The sequence below is a fragment of the Lygodium microphyllum genome, chromosome 15 (genome assembly GCF_053477565.2).
Source record: "Lygodium microphyllum isolate KBCC chromosome 15, Lygodium_microphyllum_v1.1.10, whole genome shotgun sequence".
Lineage (NCBI taxonomy): Eukaryota > Viridiplantae > Streptophyta > Polypodiopsida > Schizaeales > Lygodiaceae > Lygodium > Lygodium microphyllum.
In genome coordinates, this window is record NC_141149.1 from 114,952,797 (window position 1) to 114,974,671 (window position 21,875).

At 39.5% G+C, this 21,875-nt stretch overlaps 1 protein-coding gene across 3 annotated transcripts; it reads right to left on the reverse strand.

The window, feature by feature from the left end:
• Window positions 1-15,491: 15,491 nt before the first annotated feature.
• On the reverse strand, window positions 15,492-19,496 carry LOC148024941 (serine/arginine-rich splicing factor SR45a-like). Of its 3 annotated transcripts, XM_087694623.1 has the most exons (9): window positions 19,348-19,496; window positions 18,221-18,243; window positions 17,705-17,797; window positions 17,500-17,614; window positions 17,271-17,420; window positions 16,453-16,522; window positions 16,182-16,374; window positions 15,993-16,062; window positions 15,492-15,756 (listed from the first exon to the last, which is right to left on the reverse strand). In XM_087694623.1, the coding sequence occupies exons 1-8, from the start codon at window positions 19,348-19,350 to the stop codon at window positions 16,020-16,022; spliced, it is 690 nt and encodes a 229-aa protein (XP_087550749.1). In that variant the 5' UTR covers window positions 19,351-19,496; the 3' UTR covers window positions 15,492-15,756; window positions 15,993-16,019. The 3 variants fall into 3 exon arrangements, with proteins under 3 accessions (XP_087550749.1, XP_087550750.1, XP_087550748.1); XM_087694624.1 differs by lacking the exon at window positions 15,993-16,062 and having other exon boundaries at window positions 15,494-15,756; XM_087694622.1 differs by lacking the exon at window positions 15,492-15,756 and having other exon boundaries at window positions 15,992-16,062.
• Window positions 19,497-21,875: the final 2,379 nt, after the last annotated feature.

Sequence of the window (21,875 nt, forward strand, 5' to 3'; positions counted from 1 at the left end):
TTTTTATCATCAACCCTCAAATGCACAAAAAGGAAATGCAGTCAATAATCAAGTTCATGAAGGTGGAAGGCATGATGAGAAAATATCAGCCCATCACATCCCAATTCAAGAGCGTGTTTCAAATGGACAACCCTCATCTCATGGTTTTGGACCACGTACTTTTAGACAAAATTCATGGAATAAAGATTCATGGAGACAACAATCTCATGGGCAGCCATCTTACAATGAAAAAGAATATAAATAGAAGATCAATATCACTAATTTCAAAGAGATAATGCTTCACCTTTGGAATGGGAGAAGTGGATTAATAAGCTTGAATTGTACTTCACCCTTTACCCTAGAAGTGAAGAGGCCAAAATTTATTTCGCGGCTCTTCATCTTGAAGGTTATGCCCATACTTGGTGGCATTACATGCAAAAGATTCGGCAAAATTTTGACTCTTGGGAGGAGTTCAAGCAAGCAATGATTGATGTCTTTATGTCTCCTTTGGAAAAAGAAAGGCTTCAAAGAAGATGGTATGCATGCACTCGAAGGGGAATGTCCGTTAGAGACTATTCCAATGCCTACTTGAATCTTTCCATGTATGTTGAAGGAATTTCAGATTTTGCTAAGGTGAACAAATACATTTTTGGTTTTAACCCTACCCATCGAAGGTAGGAGCTCAACAACCAAAAATAGTGCATGAGCCCGTACAATTGGCTAAAAGATACTCTTCGAAGTACAAAAGAGATGCAGAAAATTTTCAGTAATGAAGTATGGGTAATAATATTTCCAATCAACCTACAAAGTACGGGCGAGTTTTCAGTCAATCAAGAGACTCTTTTAGACAAGAAAACACAGGTTATAACAGTCCAAACAGTTATAACATCAAAGTGCCAACATTTCTCACTATTTATGCCTCTAAACAAAGTGGAAATTTTGTACAAAAATAGGGGAAAACTTTCAAAAATGTGGCTGAGCCAAGAAGTACTTTTTCAAGAGCTGAAAATGCTCCTAAACTGCCCCAAAACAGTTCTAACATTAACTTTCTTCCTCATGACAAGCTTTGGAAAATGCATGCAAAAGGATTATGCTTCAAGTGTGGGTAGAAGTGGTCACAAGATCATAAGTTGAAGTGTAAAGCTAAGATCTCAAAAATCAACATGGTGATCACTTAGGAAGTGGAAGTTGAAGAAGAAGAAAATCAAGAGGGAAATTTACTACATGTTGATGCATACCCAATGGTTGAAGAGATTTATGAAGAAGAGCATGCCACCAATGAAGAATTCTATGATCCCATGGATGGATTTCCTTTTGATCCAAGTGGTCATCATGATTCTCATGTTTCCTTGTACACCATCTCACATGATGCATGGACCAATTGCAAAGGGAAAAATACACTTAGACTCAAAGGTTTCATTAATGGCAAGGTTGTACATATTCTAGTGGATACGGGCAACACTCATAGCTTCATCAATACCAAATCTTTGAATGGACTGAAGCTGCTACCCATTGATATGGATTCTTCCTTGCGGATACAAGTTGCCAACGGTGCATATGAGTCTAGTAAATAAGTATGTCCATGTACTTCAATTGAGTTATTGCCCTCTTGCACAATAAAAGTAGACTTGATCACTTTGGATATGGGGCCTATTGACATTGTCATTGGTTGTAATTGGCTGAAAACACTTGGCAAATTTACCTTGGACTTGGAGCAAATGCGAATGGAATTTAATTGGCAAGGACAGCACATAGAGTTGAAAGGCATAGACCACAAACAAATAGAACTTATCTCCATGAAGAATTTGCAAAAAGAAATCAATGCAAAGTCATGCATCTTCACTCTTTTGCTTGCGAAAGTAGATGAAGGACAACAATCAACAAATCAGCCATCTTCTTCTTCAAAGGAAAGGGATCCAAGATTAGAGGAGCTATTGGAGGAATACAAGGATTTATTTCAGCCACCATCATCTTTACCTCCAAAGCGAGAGGTTGACCATCTTATTGATTTGTTGCCCGATACAAAACCCATCAACAAACCTCCCTATCACTTGTCCAAGTTTGAAAGGGAAGAAGTGGAGCGTCAAGTCAAGGAATCGCTACAAATGGGTTTAATTCAGCAAAGGTAATCACCGTTTGCCTCTCCCATGCTCTTAGTCAAAAAGAACGATGGATCGTTTCGCATGTGAATTAATTATTAGGATTTGAACAAGTCAACGGTCAAGAATAGGTATCATATTCTCCGAATTGATGATCTTTTGGATGAGCTTAAAGATGCAAAAGTCTTCACCAAAATAGATCTTCGATCGGGTTATCATCAAATTCAAATGAAGAAAGGAGATGAGTTCAAAACAACCTTTAGGACTGAAAGAGGGTTATACCACTTCTTGGTTATGCCATTTGGACTTTCCAATGCACCCACTACTTTTCAAGCCCTCATGAATAAAATATTACAGCCCTTCTTGTTCAAAACAATTCTTGTTTTCTTTGATGATATCCTAATCTATAGTAAATCCAAGGATGAGCATTTGAAGCATATGAGAGAGGTCTTTGACACTTTACGAAGACTCACACTCTTTGCCAAGATGACGAAGTGTTCTTTCATGGAAGATGAAGTTAAATACTTAGGTCATGTTGTGGGAGAACAAGGGATTAGAGTGGACCCCAATAAGGTAAAACGTGTCAAAGAATGGCCTACTCCTATGAATGCAACCTCTTTGAGAGGATTCCTTGGATTGTGATCCTTCTATAGAAGGTTCATCAAGAATTATGCTCATGTGGCAACTCCATTGACAGATAGGCTCAAAAAGAAAGCTTTCTTTTGGGACTCCATCGCCGATCAAAGTTTCAATGAGCTGAAATCCCTTCTAATTTCAGCACCCATCCTTGTATGTCTAGATTTCTCTAAGGAGTTTATCATATGTGCGAATACTAGTGGAAGAGGAATTGGGGCTATTTTATGTCAAGATCATGGAGTCATAGCTTATGAGAGCCGAAAGCTTGATGACAAGGAGCGTCAATTACATGTTTATGAGCAAGAGATGTTAGCAATATTGCATGCTATCAAAAAGTGGCATCATTACATTTATGGTAGCCATTTCAAGGTCAAAAGCGATCATCGTGTGTTGAAATATTTTCTTTTACAACCAAATTTATCTCCCAAGCAATGAAGATGGTTAGCTACTCTTCAAGGATATGACTTTGAAATATCTTATATGGCTGGAAAAGACCATGTGGTGTCGAATGTCTTATCAAGAATGTGGGCATGTTCATTTCAACCGTGCATAAGGATTGGATCCATGATATTCACGAGGAGTATTTGATTGATGAGCAAGCATCAAAGATGATGAAGGAATTTCAGCAAGGCAAAGAATAAGAGTATCCAAATTTTAAATGGCACAACGGTCTTTTATGGTATCGTGGTAGAGTATTCTTGACACCACAGTCTTCTTTCAAATACCATATCTTGCATGAGATGCACTCTTCACCCTTAGCGGGACACCTTGGGTTATTCAAAACATTTGACAATATCCATAAGAGTTTCTATTGGAAGGGCATTTGGAGGGATGTTAAGGATTATATTATGTAATGTCTTCCGTGTCAACAAAATAAAGATTCCTCTCTTCTTTACTTAAGCCACTTCCTATTCCTCAAGGCAAGTGGACTAATATTACAATGGATTTTATTGTGGGCTTACCTACAACAAAGCATGGGTGGAATAGCATTTATGTGGTGGTGGATTAGTTGACTAAATCAACTCATTTTATCCCTACCAAGGCTCAATTTATAGCAAAGCAAGTGCCTGAACAGTTCATGGAATGTGTTTTTAAGCTTCATGGTATGCCACTGAAAATAGTATCCGATCGTGATACTAAGTTCATGGGAAGATTTTGGAAAATTTTATTCACTTCTATGGAAACGATTTTGACTCCTAGCAGCGCATATCATCCCCAAACCGATGGCCAAACGGAGTGTGTCAATAAATGGTTAGAAGTCTATCTTCGTCATTTTTGCCATGACACTCAAGCTTTGTGGGATCATTGGTTACATCTTGTTGAATTCTGTTATAATAACACTCATCATATGAGCATTGGCATCACCATTTGAAGCGCTTTATGGATACAAAGTGCAAATACCTTCAGCCATTTTTCATGAAGACGTGAATCCACAAGCCAAGGCTCAAGTTGAGAAAATGAAAGCTCTTTTGCATCAATGCAAGGAAAACATTTAGAAGGTACAAGATGTTATGAAGGCTTATGCTGATGAAAAGCGGAAACCTTTGGAGTTTGAAGAAAGAGATTGAGTATTCCTCAAAGTGCCTAAATCTAGGTATGCTTCTCTCAAAGGCGGTCATAATAAGTTGGCTCATCATTACTATGGGCCTTATCAAATCCTCAAAAGAGTTAATGAGCTTGCATACAAGCTTGATTTGCCTTCTTCAACAAGGATTCATTCTACCTTCCATTTTTCCCAACTTAAGAAATATGTGGGTCCATCCATAAAGGTTTTAGAAGAGTTACCTCCCATGGATGAAGATGGTCTTATTATTTATGAGCCTGAAAAGATTATTGACAAAAGAGAAAAGGTTTTAAGGAACCGTTCATTGTTGGAGTACCTTATTAAATGGTGAGGTTTTCCCATGGAGGAGTCTACTTGGAAACCATCATCATACCTTGTTTCTTTTCCATGGCTTTTGCTGGAGACAGAGTAATATCTGAATAGGACAGCTTGTATTAAATTTCTGTCATAAAAATAATTGCTCTATGGTCATCAAAATTGGATTTTTATGACATGGATAGATACTAGGGATTATCCTCTACATTTTTATAGCGCATACATGATGATTGGACATTCCTTCTTCAAGTTATGGCCATTCTTGTGTAATAGCCTGTTTTGGACAATTTCCAGTAGTATATTCAAATTTCATACCTATACTTCATTGACATATGAGATCTTCTTCAGCTTGAAGTTTCATTACAGCATGGATTCATCACTTACAAGTTATTCTTGCAATCTTTCTTCATCAATTGTCTCAATTCCAACTTTGAGGACAAAGCTCTTTTAGGCCGGGATGGCTTGTAATAAAGCATAAATGCCTAGCATAAACGCCTTAGTCTTGGGTAAGTATAAAAGGTGGAGGTGTAACATGTATAGGATCTTTTTTCCATTTTACAAACATTACTTGTTTGAGGTCTCAACCTCCCACCATCTAAGAGGGTGAATACTCTTAGCCACCATAGCTTGGGGTGCATACCTTGCTGCAACCACTCATCATTTGATTCTAAACCAATATTGGTAATACCATTTCTTGCCAAGCCACCTCGGCTATGGCTTCTTGGCATTTTATGTCTATTTCTAGAATTCTCAGTTTAAAAGCTTGCTATGGAATTTAGCTTTATTACACTCCTATAGAGCACTTTCTCGTGAAATAGGTGATCTTCAACACATCAATTGAGGACTCATAGGCATATCAATTGGTGTACCATGCATAATATCATAATTCACATTTGGATATGACCACAATCACACCTTGTACACTCAAATGCCTAACATTTGTCACTAGTACACAACAATAAATTCCCTTAGGAATGTGCTTTTCAGGTTATTTTGCACTAGATTTGTCCATTGCACACCCAAGACAAGGCATTTGGCCACACTATGAGGTAGCTATTCCACATATAGGAAAGCAAGACTATGAATAAGGCACATAGATGCATCAAAGTGATGTAGTCAAGTGTGATTGCACCCAGCACATGAATTACAAAGTAATGCACCATACTTGCATTCTGTAACGTACCCGCGGTTGTCCAGGCATGTTTTTAGCAATCCATCGAGAGACAAATCTAAGCAATGCTGCTCGACACTCCCATGGAATGTTACGGGGTTTGTCGCACCTAGGGTTTCTTGAGTCCGTCTCGCAACGGAACGTTCGCTGGGATCGACCTAAATTTTGGGTTCCTAGTAGTCAAGGTTTCCTAACAACATTCTAACATCGTGGGTCCTAGACATCCTACTTTATGCAAAGATGCCCAAGCTGAAGCATATCCATGCCGCACTTGGTTCAAAGAGAATGGGAAACGAGAGGGATGCATCACTCAACCTCTCTACCCGTAGGGCATAGTCCTGTTCCGATCCCCTAAAATAGCATAAATTGGGGTTCTATCCTAATACTTACTAAGGTTGTCGGTAAAACCTTGTGCGAAGCCTCCCAATTCTCTAGGATCACCCTACCGTAGGTCAGACCCGTTAGGAGTTCCACCCACATGCTTCCCTCAATGGAATTCTTTAGTTATCTAAGTAGGTCCTATCACATTTATGTGCAACATTTAAAATCAACTTCCTTAATTAAGCCTTTTAGGAAATAGGATTCGTTCGTGTAATTTACACCACAGACACGAATATAGTGCAATCAATCCTTTGATAAACAAGTTCAAACAAGTTCCTTAACTTATCTTCAAGTTAATCTTTGTCTCCTGCCCATACAAGAGAAATTATATGTCCCTTCTACCCTGCAAAAGTAGCTAGTCCAAATCACATGGCACCACAATTTCCATCATTTATCTAGAATAGGATCTTCCAATGCCACAGATGTTGGGGCCACCGACGTCCTCAACTCCGTTGCAGACTTGGTAAGGGGTGTTCAGAGCTCCACCTAACCCACAAGCAGCCTAGGAGTGAAACACCATTTTCGTGGTTGGCCTTTTCACCACTCGACCTTCGGCCCGTGAATCGAGCAAGTTCATCTGCGGTGCAATCTTGGAGATGATCCACCCATGTAAAATATCATTTTCTTAATTAATTCATTTAAAAATCAAGCATAATCAAGGCAATCAGTCCTAATATCATCTTCCAACAAAACATTCATTTATCCTCATGGCAATTTGTCATCACAATCCCCCCTATGAATTTACCATTAATCACAAGCATTTGGAATAATCATCCAAACCACAATCCAATAATCAATTGATTGTAAAAGCATTTAGGATGTTGTTCGATCAACCAACAAAACCAATTGTATTTTTTCCAAACAATATAAGAATAGACACGATAACAATTCCATCGCATATTCGCTCTCCCCCTTGGGATCAAAGAGCAATTCTATACAAAATTTACTTAACACTTGTATGTACAATTCTTAATGTCATTCTTTTTACGATTATGCCATTCATAACCCCTAACTGATTCTTACTTGTAATTGCTCTATCAATGAAAAAGCCATATGCAACTAGGTGCAATTAACTTCCCTTGATACATGCACTTCGCACTCCATCTTTTGAATATTTATGATGAATTTATCATTTTCAATAACCCATTCTCATGCGGCATAGTATGAGCCTCATGTGTCTCATGCGAAACTAAAGCAAGTAGCTTAACAACTTAGAAATATATTATATATATCCAGTATTGTAGTTGTATTGGCGGTGATACCCTCACCTGAAGCTTTGATGTGCTAATTGTGGGATTGCCATCCACACGCGACATTCTTTGCTTGGGGACCATCGTCCCCAAGTAGATTCGAGGGATAAAGAAGGAGGAATGAATTTGAGATGGGAGAGTGTAAAAAAAGATGGTTTAGTCGAAGAGTTAGATAAGGGAAATTGAGCTAACTCTCTTCCTTACAGTCTCTCTCTCTCTCTCTCTCTCTCTCTCTCTCTCTCTCTCTCTCTCTCTCTCTCTCTCTCTCTCTCTCTCTCTCTCTCTCTCTCTCTCTCTCTCTCTCTCTCTCTCTCTCTCTCTCTGGGTCTCCTTGTGTTCCCCTTGTGCCTCTCTAACTATTCCCCATGCCTCATATTTATAGCCAAACAAGAGAAGAAAGGTTATGGCAACTGAGAAGAAGAGCTCTTTGTGAAGGGGATCTTGAAAAAATCAGTGATCCGATACTCAAATCATAAATCTGATGGTTCCATTGGCTCTGAAAGGGAAAATCTTTCAAATCGCTCATTTTTCTTCTCCATGTTTGAAGTGTTGTTTACTACCTGTAAACTGCAATCGCAGCGCGCGTAATTTTGCCAATCCCTCTATCTCTAAAACTAGCTTAAAAATCACTTGCTTTTTTTAACATGATATCTAATTCTAGAAAATTCCATATCTCTTTAGGATATTTACAATAAGTAATATCTAAAATATGCTAGTTTTGCCCAAAAATCTAATATTTTTGGACCATCCATACTATACAAATTAACACCGGTGATTAATATGGCTCATAACTCTCATTCACGTTGTAACTTCCGAGAAGGGTGGCTATAGTCCTTATCAATCCCAAAAAAATGTCAAATTATGACTCTCAATTTTTTAAATATATTTTTAATTTAATAAAAATTATTAGTTATTAATGTTAGTTATTTTTTACTTTAGTTAGTAATCTTACTAACTTATTAATTGACTAACTAACTTTCTAACTAACTAACTAACTTTTAATTGCGTGGAAATATTACACATTCGAGGCTTAGACGCCCTTAATTAGTGCCTAGGACTCCACAATAACCTGTAAAGCACATATAGTAGGCCCACAACTCTATTAGACATGCACATTGCAGCTTACTCCCTCATGGTTGTCTATTGCACACACAAGCTAGGTTGCATAATAGGCACACTCACTAGGTAACAACCCATCACACGCATTAAATCCTAGGTGGTGCACTAGGTCACAGTAGGTTTCCACCAACACAGCATGCCACTCTGCAAAGCACACTTGTGTCCTAGTCACACAAACATACAATGCTAATCACATATTAGATACATGAGTTAGGGTACACAACATTACTCAACTTATACTAGTCAAATTACAAATACTCACACCGCTTGCTCTCTACCCTAGGGATTGGAGCTTGAATCCTTGAACCTCATGTTGAACCAATAAGTCAACTACCTCTAAAGATGCTTGAGATCTCTTGGAAAGACAAAATCTTGGGCTCATCACACCTTGACCCTCTAGATTCCCTCAACATTGTGCCTTGAATCAATGACTCACCACACACTTTGCCAAGTTTTAGTAGAGAATGAGCAACCACAACACAAAGTTGAGTGTTGTCATTTAATCCAATCCATTTGAGGGCACCCCTTCTTGCATTCCAAAGGAAGAGCCTTTTGTAGCAAAAGAAATGACCTATGAATAATAATGGAACCTCACCCTCTATAAGGTTGCAGACAAAGGGATGTATCATGCACTAAGAGTAAGCATACTCAAGCATTTAGAGGAGGGAGCCTCAAGGGGACATCAACTCATCTCTACACCACACTCACTAGGCATTAGGTTAAAACCACATTGACTCCCATTATCACCCACCATAGGATCCTACTCCTCCGTCAAGCCTCACAAAGGAAACTAATACACACCCTAGTACATGCAAGTATAGACACTTATGATAGTGCATATTAACAATAGCTAATTGTACCATAGGCACAACATATACACACACATGATGGAATTCTAGTGCTCCACATGCATCGAAAACAGCAAGCCAATGGGTCATTCTATAAACACGACAAGCCATCACTCACAAAAAACTATCTTAGGTATTCTATAAGTGATATGCCAATGATTCACCAATAATGGGAATAGAGATCCAATTGTGATTATGATCAATGAGCCTCCAACCTTTCATCTTAAACCTCAATAGTCTAATCATCTCACACATTTTGAGAACTATCAACGGAATACTCTGAACAAGAATTGCTTTGCAAATTGGAAACCTATCAAGGACATTGGCATTCCATTAAAGAGCTCTAGATAAGTAAAATATAACTCCTCGTTTCATATAAATAAGGCCAAAAAAAGGAAGGGAGCTAGCAACCTTACCTATACTTCCAGAAAGCAAGGCGAGACACATTTAATATCCTTTGGAAGTTCCACATCATTGTCTTTGCACTGACAAGAGACTAGAAGAAACTTGAAGTTGAGAAACAAAACATATATGTAATGTGCCCTTCTTTTGAGTAATTGTGAATCCCTAAGAGTATCAATAACTAAAAGCAACCATAGTATCTTGTATCTACTTAATGCTAGTCTCATCACATTTTAGACCTATTCTCAGTCATTGGAGGTAGTAGACAGCACCCAACACGCCAGAAGTAGCAAGCGATAGGAATTGTGGCACCAAGAGCTATTGCTTATAGTATTTAATGTAGGTGACAGTAGATTGGAGAGCTCCAAGAAGCAACAGACAGGCGACAACATTAAATGCTAATTGGTGTAGATTGCATGCAGATTTAGGGATTTTCCCACATGAAAACTTTTAATTCTCTCTCTCTAGCATTCTCTAACCTATTCCAACCCATTCTCAAGAGATCTCAGCCATTTGGAGTAGATCTCAACCAGATTTGATGGACAACATGAGGATTTCTATTGTAAACCCTAATGTATAGCAATGATGACAGTAACCCCATTAATGTCACACTATCATTGTAGAAGGAATGCTAGTACATGCATGCAACTAAAATTGTGAAGATGAACTTGAGTGCATCAAATGAATCTTGTAATCTTGATAGAGTACTTCATTTGGAGCCATAGTGACTTGGGTAATGCTATTGAGAGCCTCACATTTGGTTGCATACCAATACACCATTGCAAAACCCTAGGCCACATTGACATATTCGACTTTGCACTCAATCATGTCCCATTAGCCCAACTACCTATACTAGCCATAGTAGGGAGATCTCACTGCATTAAATACTAATCAACTATAACCAAGGAAACCAAAGAAACCATACTCAGGTAAGAATAAGTGTACTAAATTGAGAACAATGACCATATTGCATAGCAATTGAAGACTTTCATGTGTACAATACACTAGTAGAAAACCCAATTGGGCACAAGTTGAATGCATGACACTTGGATTGGTATTTGAAAACATTATAGAAGAATAGAAAAATCCAATTTATGCACACTCGCATGGCCATAAGATTCTAGAAAAAGCATTGTGTAGTCCAAAGAAACCAATCATCAAGAAGTTGCAAGAAGCTCGATAAGAAAATAAATCATGATCGTACAAAATAGAACATTCAAAGGAAAATCAAGAATCATACTTGCAAAACAATGGCAAGAAAATAGCAAAATACATTGATATGACCATAGATACAAGTGGTTCTAACATGTCACAAAGAGTATTGAGGGAGATACAAGCCGAGCAAGGGACTCCAAAAAATGCCTAGAAAATGGACACGTCTAGCAATAAGACTTAAATAAAAACACAAGGGAAGCCCACACATAATGATTGAAAATAGAGTACTTACAAAGACCTAGCCATCATGGGCAACTAGGCCATGTAGGAAACTTGCATGTAGTGCTCAATCTGAATAGAACACCATTAGAAGACAAACAAAAATATGAATAGACTCAATAATCGTGACCCTGAATGCACTATGAGAAGCATTGCATGAACAAGCCATTATTCCAATACACAAATTGTATCCATCAGTGGATTAGAGAGCAAAAAAGATTGCACAGCCCTAGACATGAGAGCAGAGTCAGTGGTACAATAGGTGAGACCACTGTTGATAGTGGTATGGTGCATTTTGTTGCCCATGATGATGCAACTAAGCCTAAACTCCTGGCATCGTGTTACCCTGCAGATTACTTGCTCAGTGATACGGCCTGTACCTTTGATTGGCTTTTAGACAGTATGGCATCTTGTCATGTTACTCCGCATAGAGCTTGGTTCTCTTCTTACAGGGAGGTTGACAGATGTATTTCTTTGGGCCTTGAGCAGGATTGTCATGTTATTGGTACAAGGGATATACACTTGGCTTTGCGGCTTTGCCAAATGGGTCTTCTCTTATGCTCCGTGAGGTCTTGCATATACCTACGCTCAGTAAGAGCTTGATCTCTGTCAGTCAATTGCATGGTGCAAGATATTATCTCTCTTGGGGATACTTCATGGAAAATCCGTTCGTGATTGCTTGGTATTGGCCAGAGGTGCTAGATATGGCAGTGATTATGTAGTGCATGTCTCTCGTGTGGGAGATTCTATGGTTGCAGTTATGTACATACCACATGCATTGTTATGGCATTGTCACCTAGGCCATGTACAACACACTGAGATGGATGCTTTATGTGATATGGGCTTATTGCCTGCTCTTCCCCATGCTACTTGCCCTCATTGTACTCATGGTTCGTGCATAGCCTCTTTGGCTTATGACAATCGTGTGAGGCATGCTCCTCTAAATCTAGTCCATGTTGCAGTACATAGACCTATGCCTTCCCAGTCACTTGGTGGAGCGTTGTATTTTGTGACCTTCATGGATCATGCTACCCACTGTGTTTGGGCTTACCCTTTGGTATAGATTGAGAATGTTGTTACTATACTTGACAGATTTATAGATTCTGCTAGTAGAAGGCCTAGATGCTTGCAGATGGATTATGAGAGTCATGCTATCTCTCCGAGCTTACGAATCTCTTGTCAACAATATGACATTGATTTCTTATGCCCACGGTATTATGGGATTGCTCATGGCATGTGCTTGACTTTACAGGCAAAGGTTGCTTCTATGCTTACCACACCTAGGTTGTCTTATGGCTTTTCGGCTGAGGCCCTTATGACGGCAATCTACTTGGTTAATCAGACGTCGTGTTTCTCTTTGGATGTTATTACTCCGCATGAGGTATGGAGTAGCATGAGACCCTCCTATGATCACTTGAGGATATTTGGTTGCCAGGCATCTATCAGTATGCCACATAAGCCTATGTCACGCAAATGCATACTCCTTGGTTATGGAAATGATGACTTTACGACTTACAGGTTTTGGGATTTAGATATCCAACAAGTTCTATGCAGCCGTCATACTATCTTTTATGAGACGCAAACACCTCTCAGACCTCTTGATGCGTGTTCAATGCGCTTTATGGCTGATTCTACAGTTGTATGTCAATCTTCCGCCTTGCTGAAGCCGCATACTACCTTGAGACCTCGTTTGACTTGTGTCCAAGATGTTTGTCCTCTTTCAATGATTGACCTTGGAGAGTCTGTATGATCTCCACTGTGTTTTATGCATTGCATTGATGCTATGCGCCACTCTGATGCTTTACAGGCGTGCACTTATGAGTTGTGTTGCTTGCTTCATGGAAAGCAGTCATGGATTGCTCTATTGTCTAGAGCTATGGAATCGCTCATCTCCTGGATGTCATGGACTCAGGGATGCTTGACTCTTCTTGTGAAAAGGTTCCCGCCACTTATTGCAACAGCTCGCTTTTCGATTGGGCATTGGGTGAGATGTCATGATTCCTCACCCTGTCTCTTATCTTTTGTTTTGTTTTTTTCACTCCCTGGCCCATTGGTCTTTTAGTGGGAGGTTGTTGGGGTAAAAGACCCTGGAGCATGCTCATGTACAATGACCGCCCATATTCTTTATTCATATATATATGAAAGTGCAATAAGACTGTCATAATATTCTTGACAACATCTACATTATGTGTGCTCTTCTCTCCCACGTCTCTTACATCCCTTTCAATTTGAAATGTGAGAATATTGAAATGCCATATGCTTCGAAACAATGCTTACTCATCGGTCCATGTAGAAAAACCAATCCGAAGTACCATAAATTGAAAAAAAATTGATGCTTGTGAAGGATAATACAAGCTTCTTGACATGAATTTTAAATTGCAATAGATGGTAACAACATTGACTTGAGCGCATCAAGTGCACTTGAGTTCGATAAAAAGAGCTCATCAAGAAGACGTAATTTGTTCAAGCTTGCCTTTTGATGATAAACACAAGCTTTGTGAGCCTAAGCTTATCTTTTTCAAGATGTCATGTGCGTGCTTCAAGTAGGATAGTTGCTTGGGCTCACATTGAAAAACACACATTCCTTTGCTACAAAAAATGTACCTTCTATCACCTTCATAAACTCAAAGCAAAAGTTTATACAAAACAAAGGCACCTCTAACAAGATAGAGCAACAACCAACTTCTCCCAAATACCAAGCCCAAAGGTGACTCAACAACTTGCCGTGGTTGCCAACTTATTTTCTCCTACCATCAATAAGACCTAGTCTCAAATCCAAATGGACAAGCCTAACCCAAGAGAAGAGTGCACCAAACAAATGTATCCAAAAGAAAAACCTACATGAGATTAAGAAATTCACATTTGGTGAGTTGGTTAGCAAAACATAAGTCAAGGGTAAAAGATCAAACTCTATGCACAAAAGTAGGGCATACTTTGTTCATGGATGCAAGGATCATTGCGAATGAAAAATCCTTCATGCAAACATTTTTTCTTGTCATTAACACATGATACATTAGATACAACCTTGTAACACAGTGAGATCCAAACTAATGCAAATCCAACCTAACTGCCTTCTATTATCAAAATCTATTCGCTTTTGATACTATTTTACTAGTCCTTACACTTGCTTGGAATTGAGGTCAACATGACAATCACTAAACAAGACATTTACATAAACTTAGCATCCTAGCAATATATGTAGGATAGTTGGCCAACTATTCTTGCATTGTCATATTTGAATTGAAAAATTGCATGTTCGTATGAACAAAATTGACGTAAAGAATTATCTATCTAGAAAAAACTTGAGACAAGAATATAAAGAGATTAATAGATGAACTTGGAATAGGCAAATGGATGTGAGTGTAATTCCATTTTATAGCCCGTGAAGATACTTCACTAGCCAACCATTCCCCTTACGATCAGATCGAGGATATTGCCACCAAACCCCCACCATAACAACACTTATTGGGACCCTCCAAGGGTTGGAAAGCTCCCACTACTCCATGTATAATTCCCTAATTGCTAACTTCTTGATTGCTCCATTCAACCCATAGGCTACATCGGTTACATTTTTCTACATCTAATCACACAAGCCCCTTTCTAGCGATAAAAAATCGACAACAAATAACAACACCCCTTCGGACTCTCCAAGGGCTGCAAAGACCTCACAATTCCATGTATTCCCTAGTTGCTACCAACCTGATTGCTCCATCTAACCCATAGGCTACATCAATCACATTTTTTTCATCCAATCACATAAACCTCTTTCAAGTAAAAAAAATCAAGACCCAATAATGAACCCTCTTGGGACCCCCAAGGGCTGCCAAGTTCCCCACATCTCAATATGTCATTCCCTAGTTGCTACCAACTTGATTGCTCCATCTAAACCATAGGCTACATCGATCACATTTTCTTCCATCTGATCACATGAAACTCCTAGCAATAAAAGTCAAGTTCCAACCAATGCCTAGGCTCACACACAACTTCTCATAATGGGAGCTTTGAGTACCATGGATCGTTGCTAGCACCTTACAAGGGCAAGGCATTCAAGCATATTTAACATGCATGCACAAATCAGTAACTTCACTTGGAAGCAATAGTTTTTTCATGACACTAAGTTGTAGAATAATTGCGAGTGTCAACAACTTCCATATTAAGTAGTTGGTGTCTTGAGCGAAAAAAGTGCCAAGAGAACCAAGTACAATCTTAGAAATGCACCTATTCACAAATTCATTGTACTAGCCAACAATGGAGACACCAGATCAAAACAAAAGGAGAGAATTCTTGTAGAAAAACCGTCACATGTAATTAACCTTCATGCTGCATTTTGCTGGATGCAGTTTACAATCACAATAGAACCGTTGTGCGTGAACATTTTATCAAAAACTCTGGACAACACTGCATATGCAAAGCTTCAATTTACACTTCTCTTGAGCATATATGCAAATTTACTTTATAATGTCGAAACAAATATTTGCCCTTTTCGACATTAACAGCCTGGCAAGGCCTGAAAAACTACAGAAACTTCGTTGCTCAAGATCAGATTTGGCATTCTTTCCTGAACCCAATATCAAGAAATTAGACAGATCAAAATCTCACTCAAAAGCAGCTACTAGAAATAGAAAAACAGGACACACTACACAGAACCCAGAAGGAAACAAAGGTATGCATTATCTTTCCATACAGACTACACATCATGAATGGAGCTTTGCACTTAAGAGCCATCAATAAAAACCCTTATGAAATCAACACTGAGAACAAATTTTATCAGGATTGGTTGGTAACTGACTATACCCAAAAGTATCCGAGAATCCACATTGCTTAGGAAAGGAGCAAGTGATAAGAGTCCACAATTTTCTGCTCTCTACAAGAACAGGCAAAAGCCTTCTGGAGCTAAAACAGATCATAAAATATAGGACTGCCTGCCTGCCTGCAAATCCATCTCCCAAAAAGTGCCCTTTCAATAAACAAGAGAATGATTACCTTGAGTATGGAGATCTAGATGGTGATTTTGATCTGGAATAGCCCCTTCTTGGACTGCGGTAAGGAGAATATCCTGGTGATGGAGACCGATCACGTCTGTATCTATGGCTGCTGCGATATGGAGAATACTCGGGAGAATAATCACGACGCCTAGAACGGTAGTGATCTCTGGATTCATAGCGCCTGCCATAACCTGTACAGTAGCATGATGAATTTAGTACAGGTTTCAAGAATCAGAACACGACCCCTTTTCTTTTAGAAAGCAACTCACCGCTGTCCCTTGGTCGTCTTATACCAAGATACCTTCCTGGAGTGGGTGTTCGTGGCCGGCGGCGCCTAGCCTGATAAAGAAAGGCCAGTATTATTTTATGCTATCTGCACTGGAGTGTATTAACACAACAATGCCCCAGTAAACATTTGATTCACATTTGGTCAGGACGTTTGACGGCACAACTAAAAGCCAGCCTAAATCCACTTCCTGATTCCTATGATGGGAAGATAAATTCTCATGCAACCACTCAGAATTGAAACACATCTCTCAGAATGCCTTCCTACTCAAAAGGGGTGACGATGACCAATGAACTATTAAATGAAACGCTATCACTACTCTGCTTATCATTAGCACAAAAACTGTGACAACACAGTAAAGAGGCTATTGCACAGATCAGTGCACATCTTGAGCAAAAAATACCCGAAATTAGATGCCTGATTAAGTTGGTCATATACTCGATTTGTTTGAACTTTGAAGGGTGTGTGGCATATTTGTTTAGTTGGTGCAAAGCAGGAGCTGTTAATTTGATGGAGTGATCAAGCTCATTAAGTTCGTGAAATGCTCAAGTGTTGCAGCTGAAACGGTATGGCTGCCTTGGCCACCAAAATGCTGAAAACAATTTTTCTGAATATTTGAATCATAGTTCATGACCTTTCAGCGACTTAGCTCTGTGCACAACTCACAAAATCTGTAAAGTTACAACCAAAAATATGGGTTCCAGGCAACCAAAAGCCCCACAAATATGACAAATCTACAAAACCAACGACCATATGTCATAAAACAAAAGAAAAAGAATCATCAAGAGGTAAGCTAGGAACCTTCTCAACTGTGACAACCCTGCCATCAAGGTTGGAATGATTCAGGTACTTAATACAACGGTCTGCATTTTCAACAGTATCCATTGTAATGAAAGCAAAGCCTCGGGATGCTTTAGAGCGTGCATCAACAACAAGTCTGCATTCAAGCACCTGCAAAAAAGACAAGGCTATCAGTGTACTCGCGATGAGACTGGGAACCTTTGGCTAGAAACAGTCCTTGCTTACATACCTTTCCTTCTCGTGAAAAGTAATCCTCCAGATCTTGCTCTGTTGTTCGAGTAGACAAGCCAGTCACAAAAAGATTGTTCCCAGGATTAGCAGCATCAGGCAACCCACTGGGACTCCTGCTATTGCAAGCACTAGTTAGCAGAAGCAATGGAAGATAAAAGTACGTCTCATCTGAGTAACTTCACATTGTTTCTGGCCCATCACACCTTGACAAACTCCGGGACCTCGTCCTAGACCGACCCCTCACAGGACTTCGAGAACGTGATCGGTACCTGGAACGTTTGTGAGGAGATACAGACCTGAAAAGGTGTGCAAGAAGTCAGCTCTTCAAATTCAAGGCAAAATGAGGTAAGATGCCATGATGAAATGTTGCTTGATCCCTACTTTATAGCCACTATGAGAGAAGATAAGCCATCAAGCATGCAGAAAGGACTTTTCAGTCTCTCGAAGAAAAACCAAACTTAGGAAGTGATTGCATAAAGGTTTCCATGAACTTGCTAGCACCAATGGCACCAAGTACACCTTCTGGGACCCAAGGTGCAACAAGAACTTGTCTGTGAGATGTACAAATTCATAAAGGCTAAACTACATGTCATACATGAGATGTGCAGGACTCACTATTCCTAGCCACTAAAAACAAATTGCCTAAATACGCAAACCTAACAGACAGATCGACATCCATAAATAACCAAAGGATTGGCTGCAAAGAATCAGAGAAATACCTGCGTCTTGGTGAGGTATCAGCCTGCAAAGAGGAAATTGGAAAGTGAGAAGAAAATACATACCGTAAAAAAGGAGCAATAAGTCAACCAGAATGCATCTATTTCTAAACTTTTACTCTCATCTTGTTTTAGGCGTCACATAAAACATGTACACGTCCTGTTCCAATGAACAGCACTTGGTTTAAGGTTCTTCAAAGCTTTTCCATGTGGATTCTTGCAAACCACATTCAAATTCAAGATAGCATATGTGTAGCTTCATATGAAGGTGAGAATTTGCATGTTGGAGTAAAGCCTACTCATCCCTCTAATCCTATGCACTGGCCGGGTCTCATGTCCTTGTAGCTAGACAAATGTGAGCGATAATAACTGCAAACTTCCCTCTAACCATCTATAGAGATGGAAAAGGTTATACAATCTTGTCTTAAGCCTAATTTCCAAAATGGTGCCCGTCTCTAATCATTCAATGACCGCCGCATCATATCACACTAACAAGTAGGGACTACATCAATCCTGGCATTTCCAAGACATCACCAAAAGTTGACCGTGTCTCTTCCAGAGATCGAAACCAGGACTTTGAGCAAGTCATCTCAGTTCTAACACCTTATCATTTCCCACCACCAAATTACTGTAACGTTCCATCAAGTGGTTTTCTTTGCTGAATGCCAATTCTCGGTAAAGCTTTCTGTCTTCACATAAGAAACTCTCTTATTTGAAGAACCTTTCGTCGGAAAATTGAGTTAACAAACCCCCGAGTTTGCAGTATTTGCTAAGCTCAACAGCACATCGTCTCCATCTATTCAAAACGGATTGATGCGCTTCTCTCACAATATCCTTCAAACTACTAAAAGTTTCATGATACTGTCATCATCTTTTTTTTTCGTGTATGGCGATACTAAGCTAGGGTTTCAAATACCGAAAGGAAGAAAATGGCTGCATGTGACATCATAAGGGACTCTTCAACTGCTAAGACTGTGCAGCATGTTAGGGTTTCATTGAGAAACGACTGTGCCTACGTTGAAGAACACAATCAAAGCACAAGGACAAGAAAGAGAGACAGAGACAGACAGACACACACACACACACACACACACACACACAGGGAGGGAGGGAGAAAGAGCGAGACATACCATGGGGAAGCAGAGTGCACCAAGAATTTCCACGCGATCGTCGAAACGGAAGAAGACGTGAAAATGCTTGTCGTGTGGAAGGCGAAGAAGCACTTCAGAGGCCTTTGTTTGCCGAAACAAGTTAAGCGCCTAGGAGTTAGACGGTTTCCAACATAGACGACCAATTTATAGGAGCGCAGAATTTCATCGAGATTTCAAAGTTAAAGAAGGCTTTACACGAGCTTTGTCCAACTTAAAACATTTTAGACGCGAATAGATATTTCGTTAATTCAATGTCTTTGGATATACAAAATCAAGGCCTTGATAGCATTTGCTCTAAGAGCCCATCCCTGCACACATCGATTGACTTGCGCAAGTGATTAAGCTCAATTTCAATGTTGCTTCTGCATGTAAGTCAATCGACCAAGTGGATGCCAGCTATAATAATATGTGAATATGAAATACACACACACACACATGGGACAAGAGGGGAGAGAAATTTGTTGTGGTCTAGGAGAGAGAATTGCGTGACCTACTATTGAACTTCATGTCACATTAACTTATGGAAGCTCACCAAGTATGTCTAATTTTGAAAATGTTTTAGATGGATTAGAGAGCAGCAGAGACAGAGACGAACTCAACATGAGCAGAGAGTCAGAGATACAGGAGATATAGAAGGTGTTACCACTGTTACTAGTGGTGAGGTACATGTTGTTACCCATGATGATGCAGTTGAGAATGTACTCATGTCATCTAGTTTCCCTACAACTTTCTTGCTCAGTGATACTGCCTATGCCTCAAATTGGCTATTGGATTCTATGGCATCTTGTCATGTTACTCCGCATAGAGCATGGTTCTCTACTTACAGGGAGTTTGATGGATGCATTTCTTTGGGCCTTGAGCAAACTTATCCTATTCTTGGTATAGGGGGACATACACCTAGCTTTGCCTGGTACTCCATTAACCTCAACGAGTACCTATTTTTTCAGTGTCAAAGCCAAGCAGCAAAGGCCACACACATGTGATCGATACCTTTGACGACTTCCACACTACATGTGTCATGGCCTTAACTTAGCCTTGTCTCTTTCCCCTATTTTTCCCAAAATACAAGTCAATTGCAAATACCTATATGCTTTGTTCTTGCTAATTTTTAACCCAATTACTAACACTTTATCTTTGCTCTTTGAAGACACAACCATTCCTAGCCTCCCAAATCTCACTAAGTGTGAGCATTCAAACTAGTTTCATCATGACCCTTAAGGCCTCTGACCCCAAAGTACCTTCTCCAAAATAATAAAAAGACAACATATCCCCTCCTTCGCCTCTATATCCTAGCTTTGGTAGCACCGTTGACCAAGAATCATAGGCTATGTAGCCATTCCAATAGAGATGCACTAAGGTCTCTTTCTCACCACAATTACATTTTCTTTGAGATGCAACATGCTTAGCAAGTATGTCATTAGCAACTACCACACCCACACATGCACACCCTATCCCTCAGTGGTAGTTTGTAAGACCAATTTATCATCAGAATACTTCTTAGCCGTCCTTATGTGATAGATACTCCCCATAAGTTGTTAACCTTCTCTAGAATTGGAGTGTTTGTTTGCAACTATTTCTTATTATATCTATGCAAAGTATTGTATCTAGATGTTTCCCTTGCATTTCCAAAATAGTAATGCCCTTTTTCCACATGCTTGTTCCTTCCTTAGGCAACATTGACACTTACATTGTATTCCAATGTGAGTGTTGTGGATTTTGTTAGATTCCAATTGTTTCTCCATCCTCTTTGATCCAATGCTTGAAGCTACTCGCCCCTCATTTTGTGAGCTCATAAGCTCTTCTCCCCAATACTTGTGCATCAAGGGCAAAAATTCCCAAGACTAGTACACATTCTCTTCTAAACACCATTTTGATGTAGTGTTGCTTTTTGCTTTCTTCATCGTTCTCTTCCGTGACTGTAGTAAAGATTTGTACATCCCTTGGCTTTGACTTCAAACAATGCTTGTGTTGAGATTGTTTCTACGCCTTCAAGGCCCAAAAGAGTAGCAAACATTTTAATTTCCTCATAAATTACTTCAGTTATTAGATTTGCCCAAGGTATGTTTTGTTCCCATGCCATGCATAGTGATTTAGCTCGTGCTATGGCAACTTCGACCTTTGCTTCCATCAACTATAGTCCTCCTTTCTCCAAGCCATTCTTAAGGTCTTTCTATCCAATTGGAGAGCCATATCTTACCTTTCCTTGTTTTCCCCATAGAAACATTGTTATTAAAGAGTCCCACTATTTCAAGCTAATTCTATCCCAAGAAATCATAGGGGCATAAAGCCTTACAATAGTGAAGATGAACATTTGAAGTATCTTCGGCACGTCAAGAGGTGGAGCAAGGGTGAGAGCACAAGTGAAAGCAAGAGGATGCAAGAGCTATGGAGGTTCAAGCAAGAGAGAGCAAGGGGTATGTGGGAACTCTAATTGTCACAATGTGTGACCTTCCCTTATTCTGTTGTCATATAAAAATAAAGATTATAGTGATTGTGATGGGCAATTG

Coding starts and splice junctions, on each gene's coding strand:
- LOC148024941 (XM_087694623.1), bottom strand. Junction 17,798..18,220: donor GATACCTCACCAAGACGCAG/GTATTTCTCTGA, acceptor ACACCTTTTCAG/GTCTGTATCTCCTCACAAAC. Junction 16,523..17,270: donor GGGTTGTCACAGTTGAGAAG/GTTCCTAGCTTA, acceptor TTTCTTTATCAG/GCTAGGCGCCGCCGGCCACG.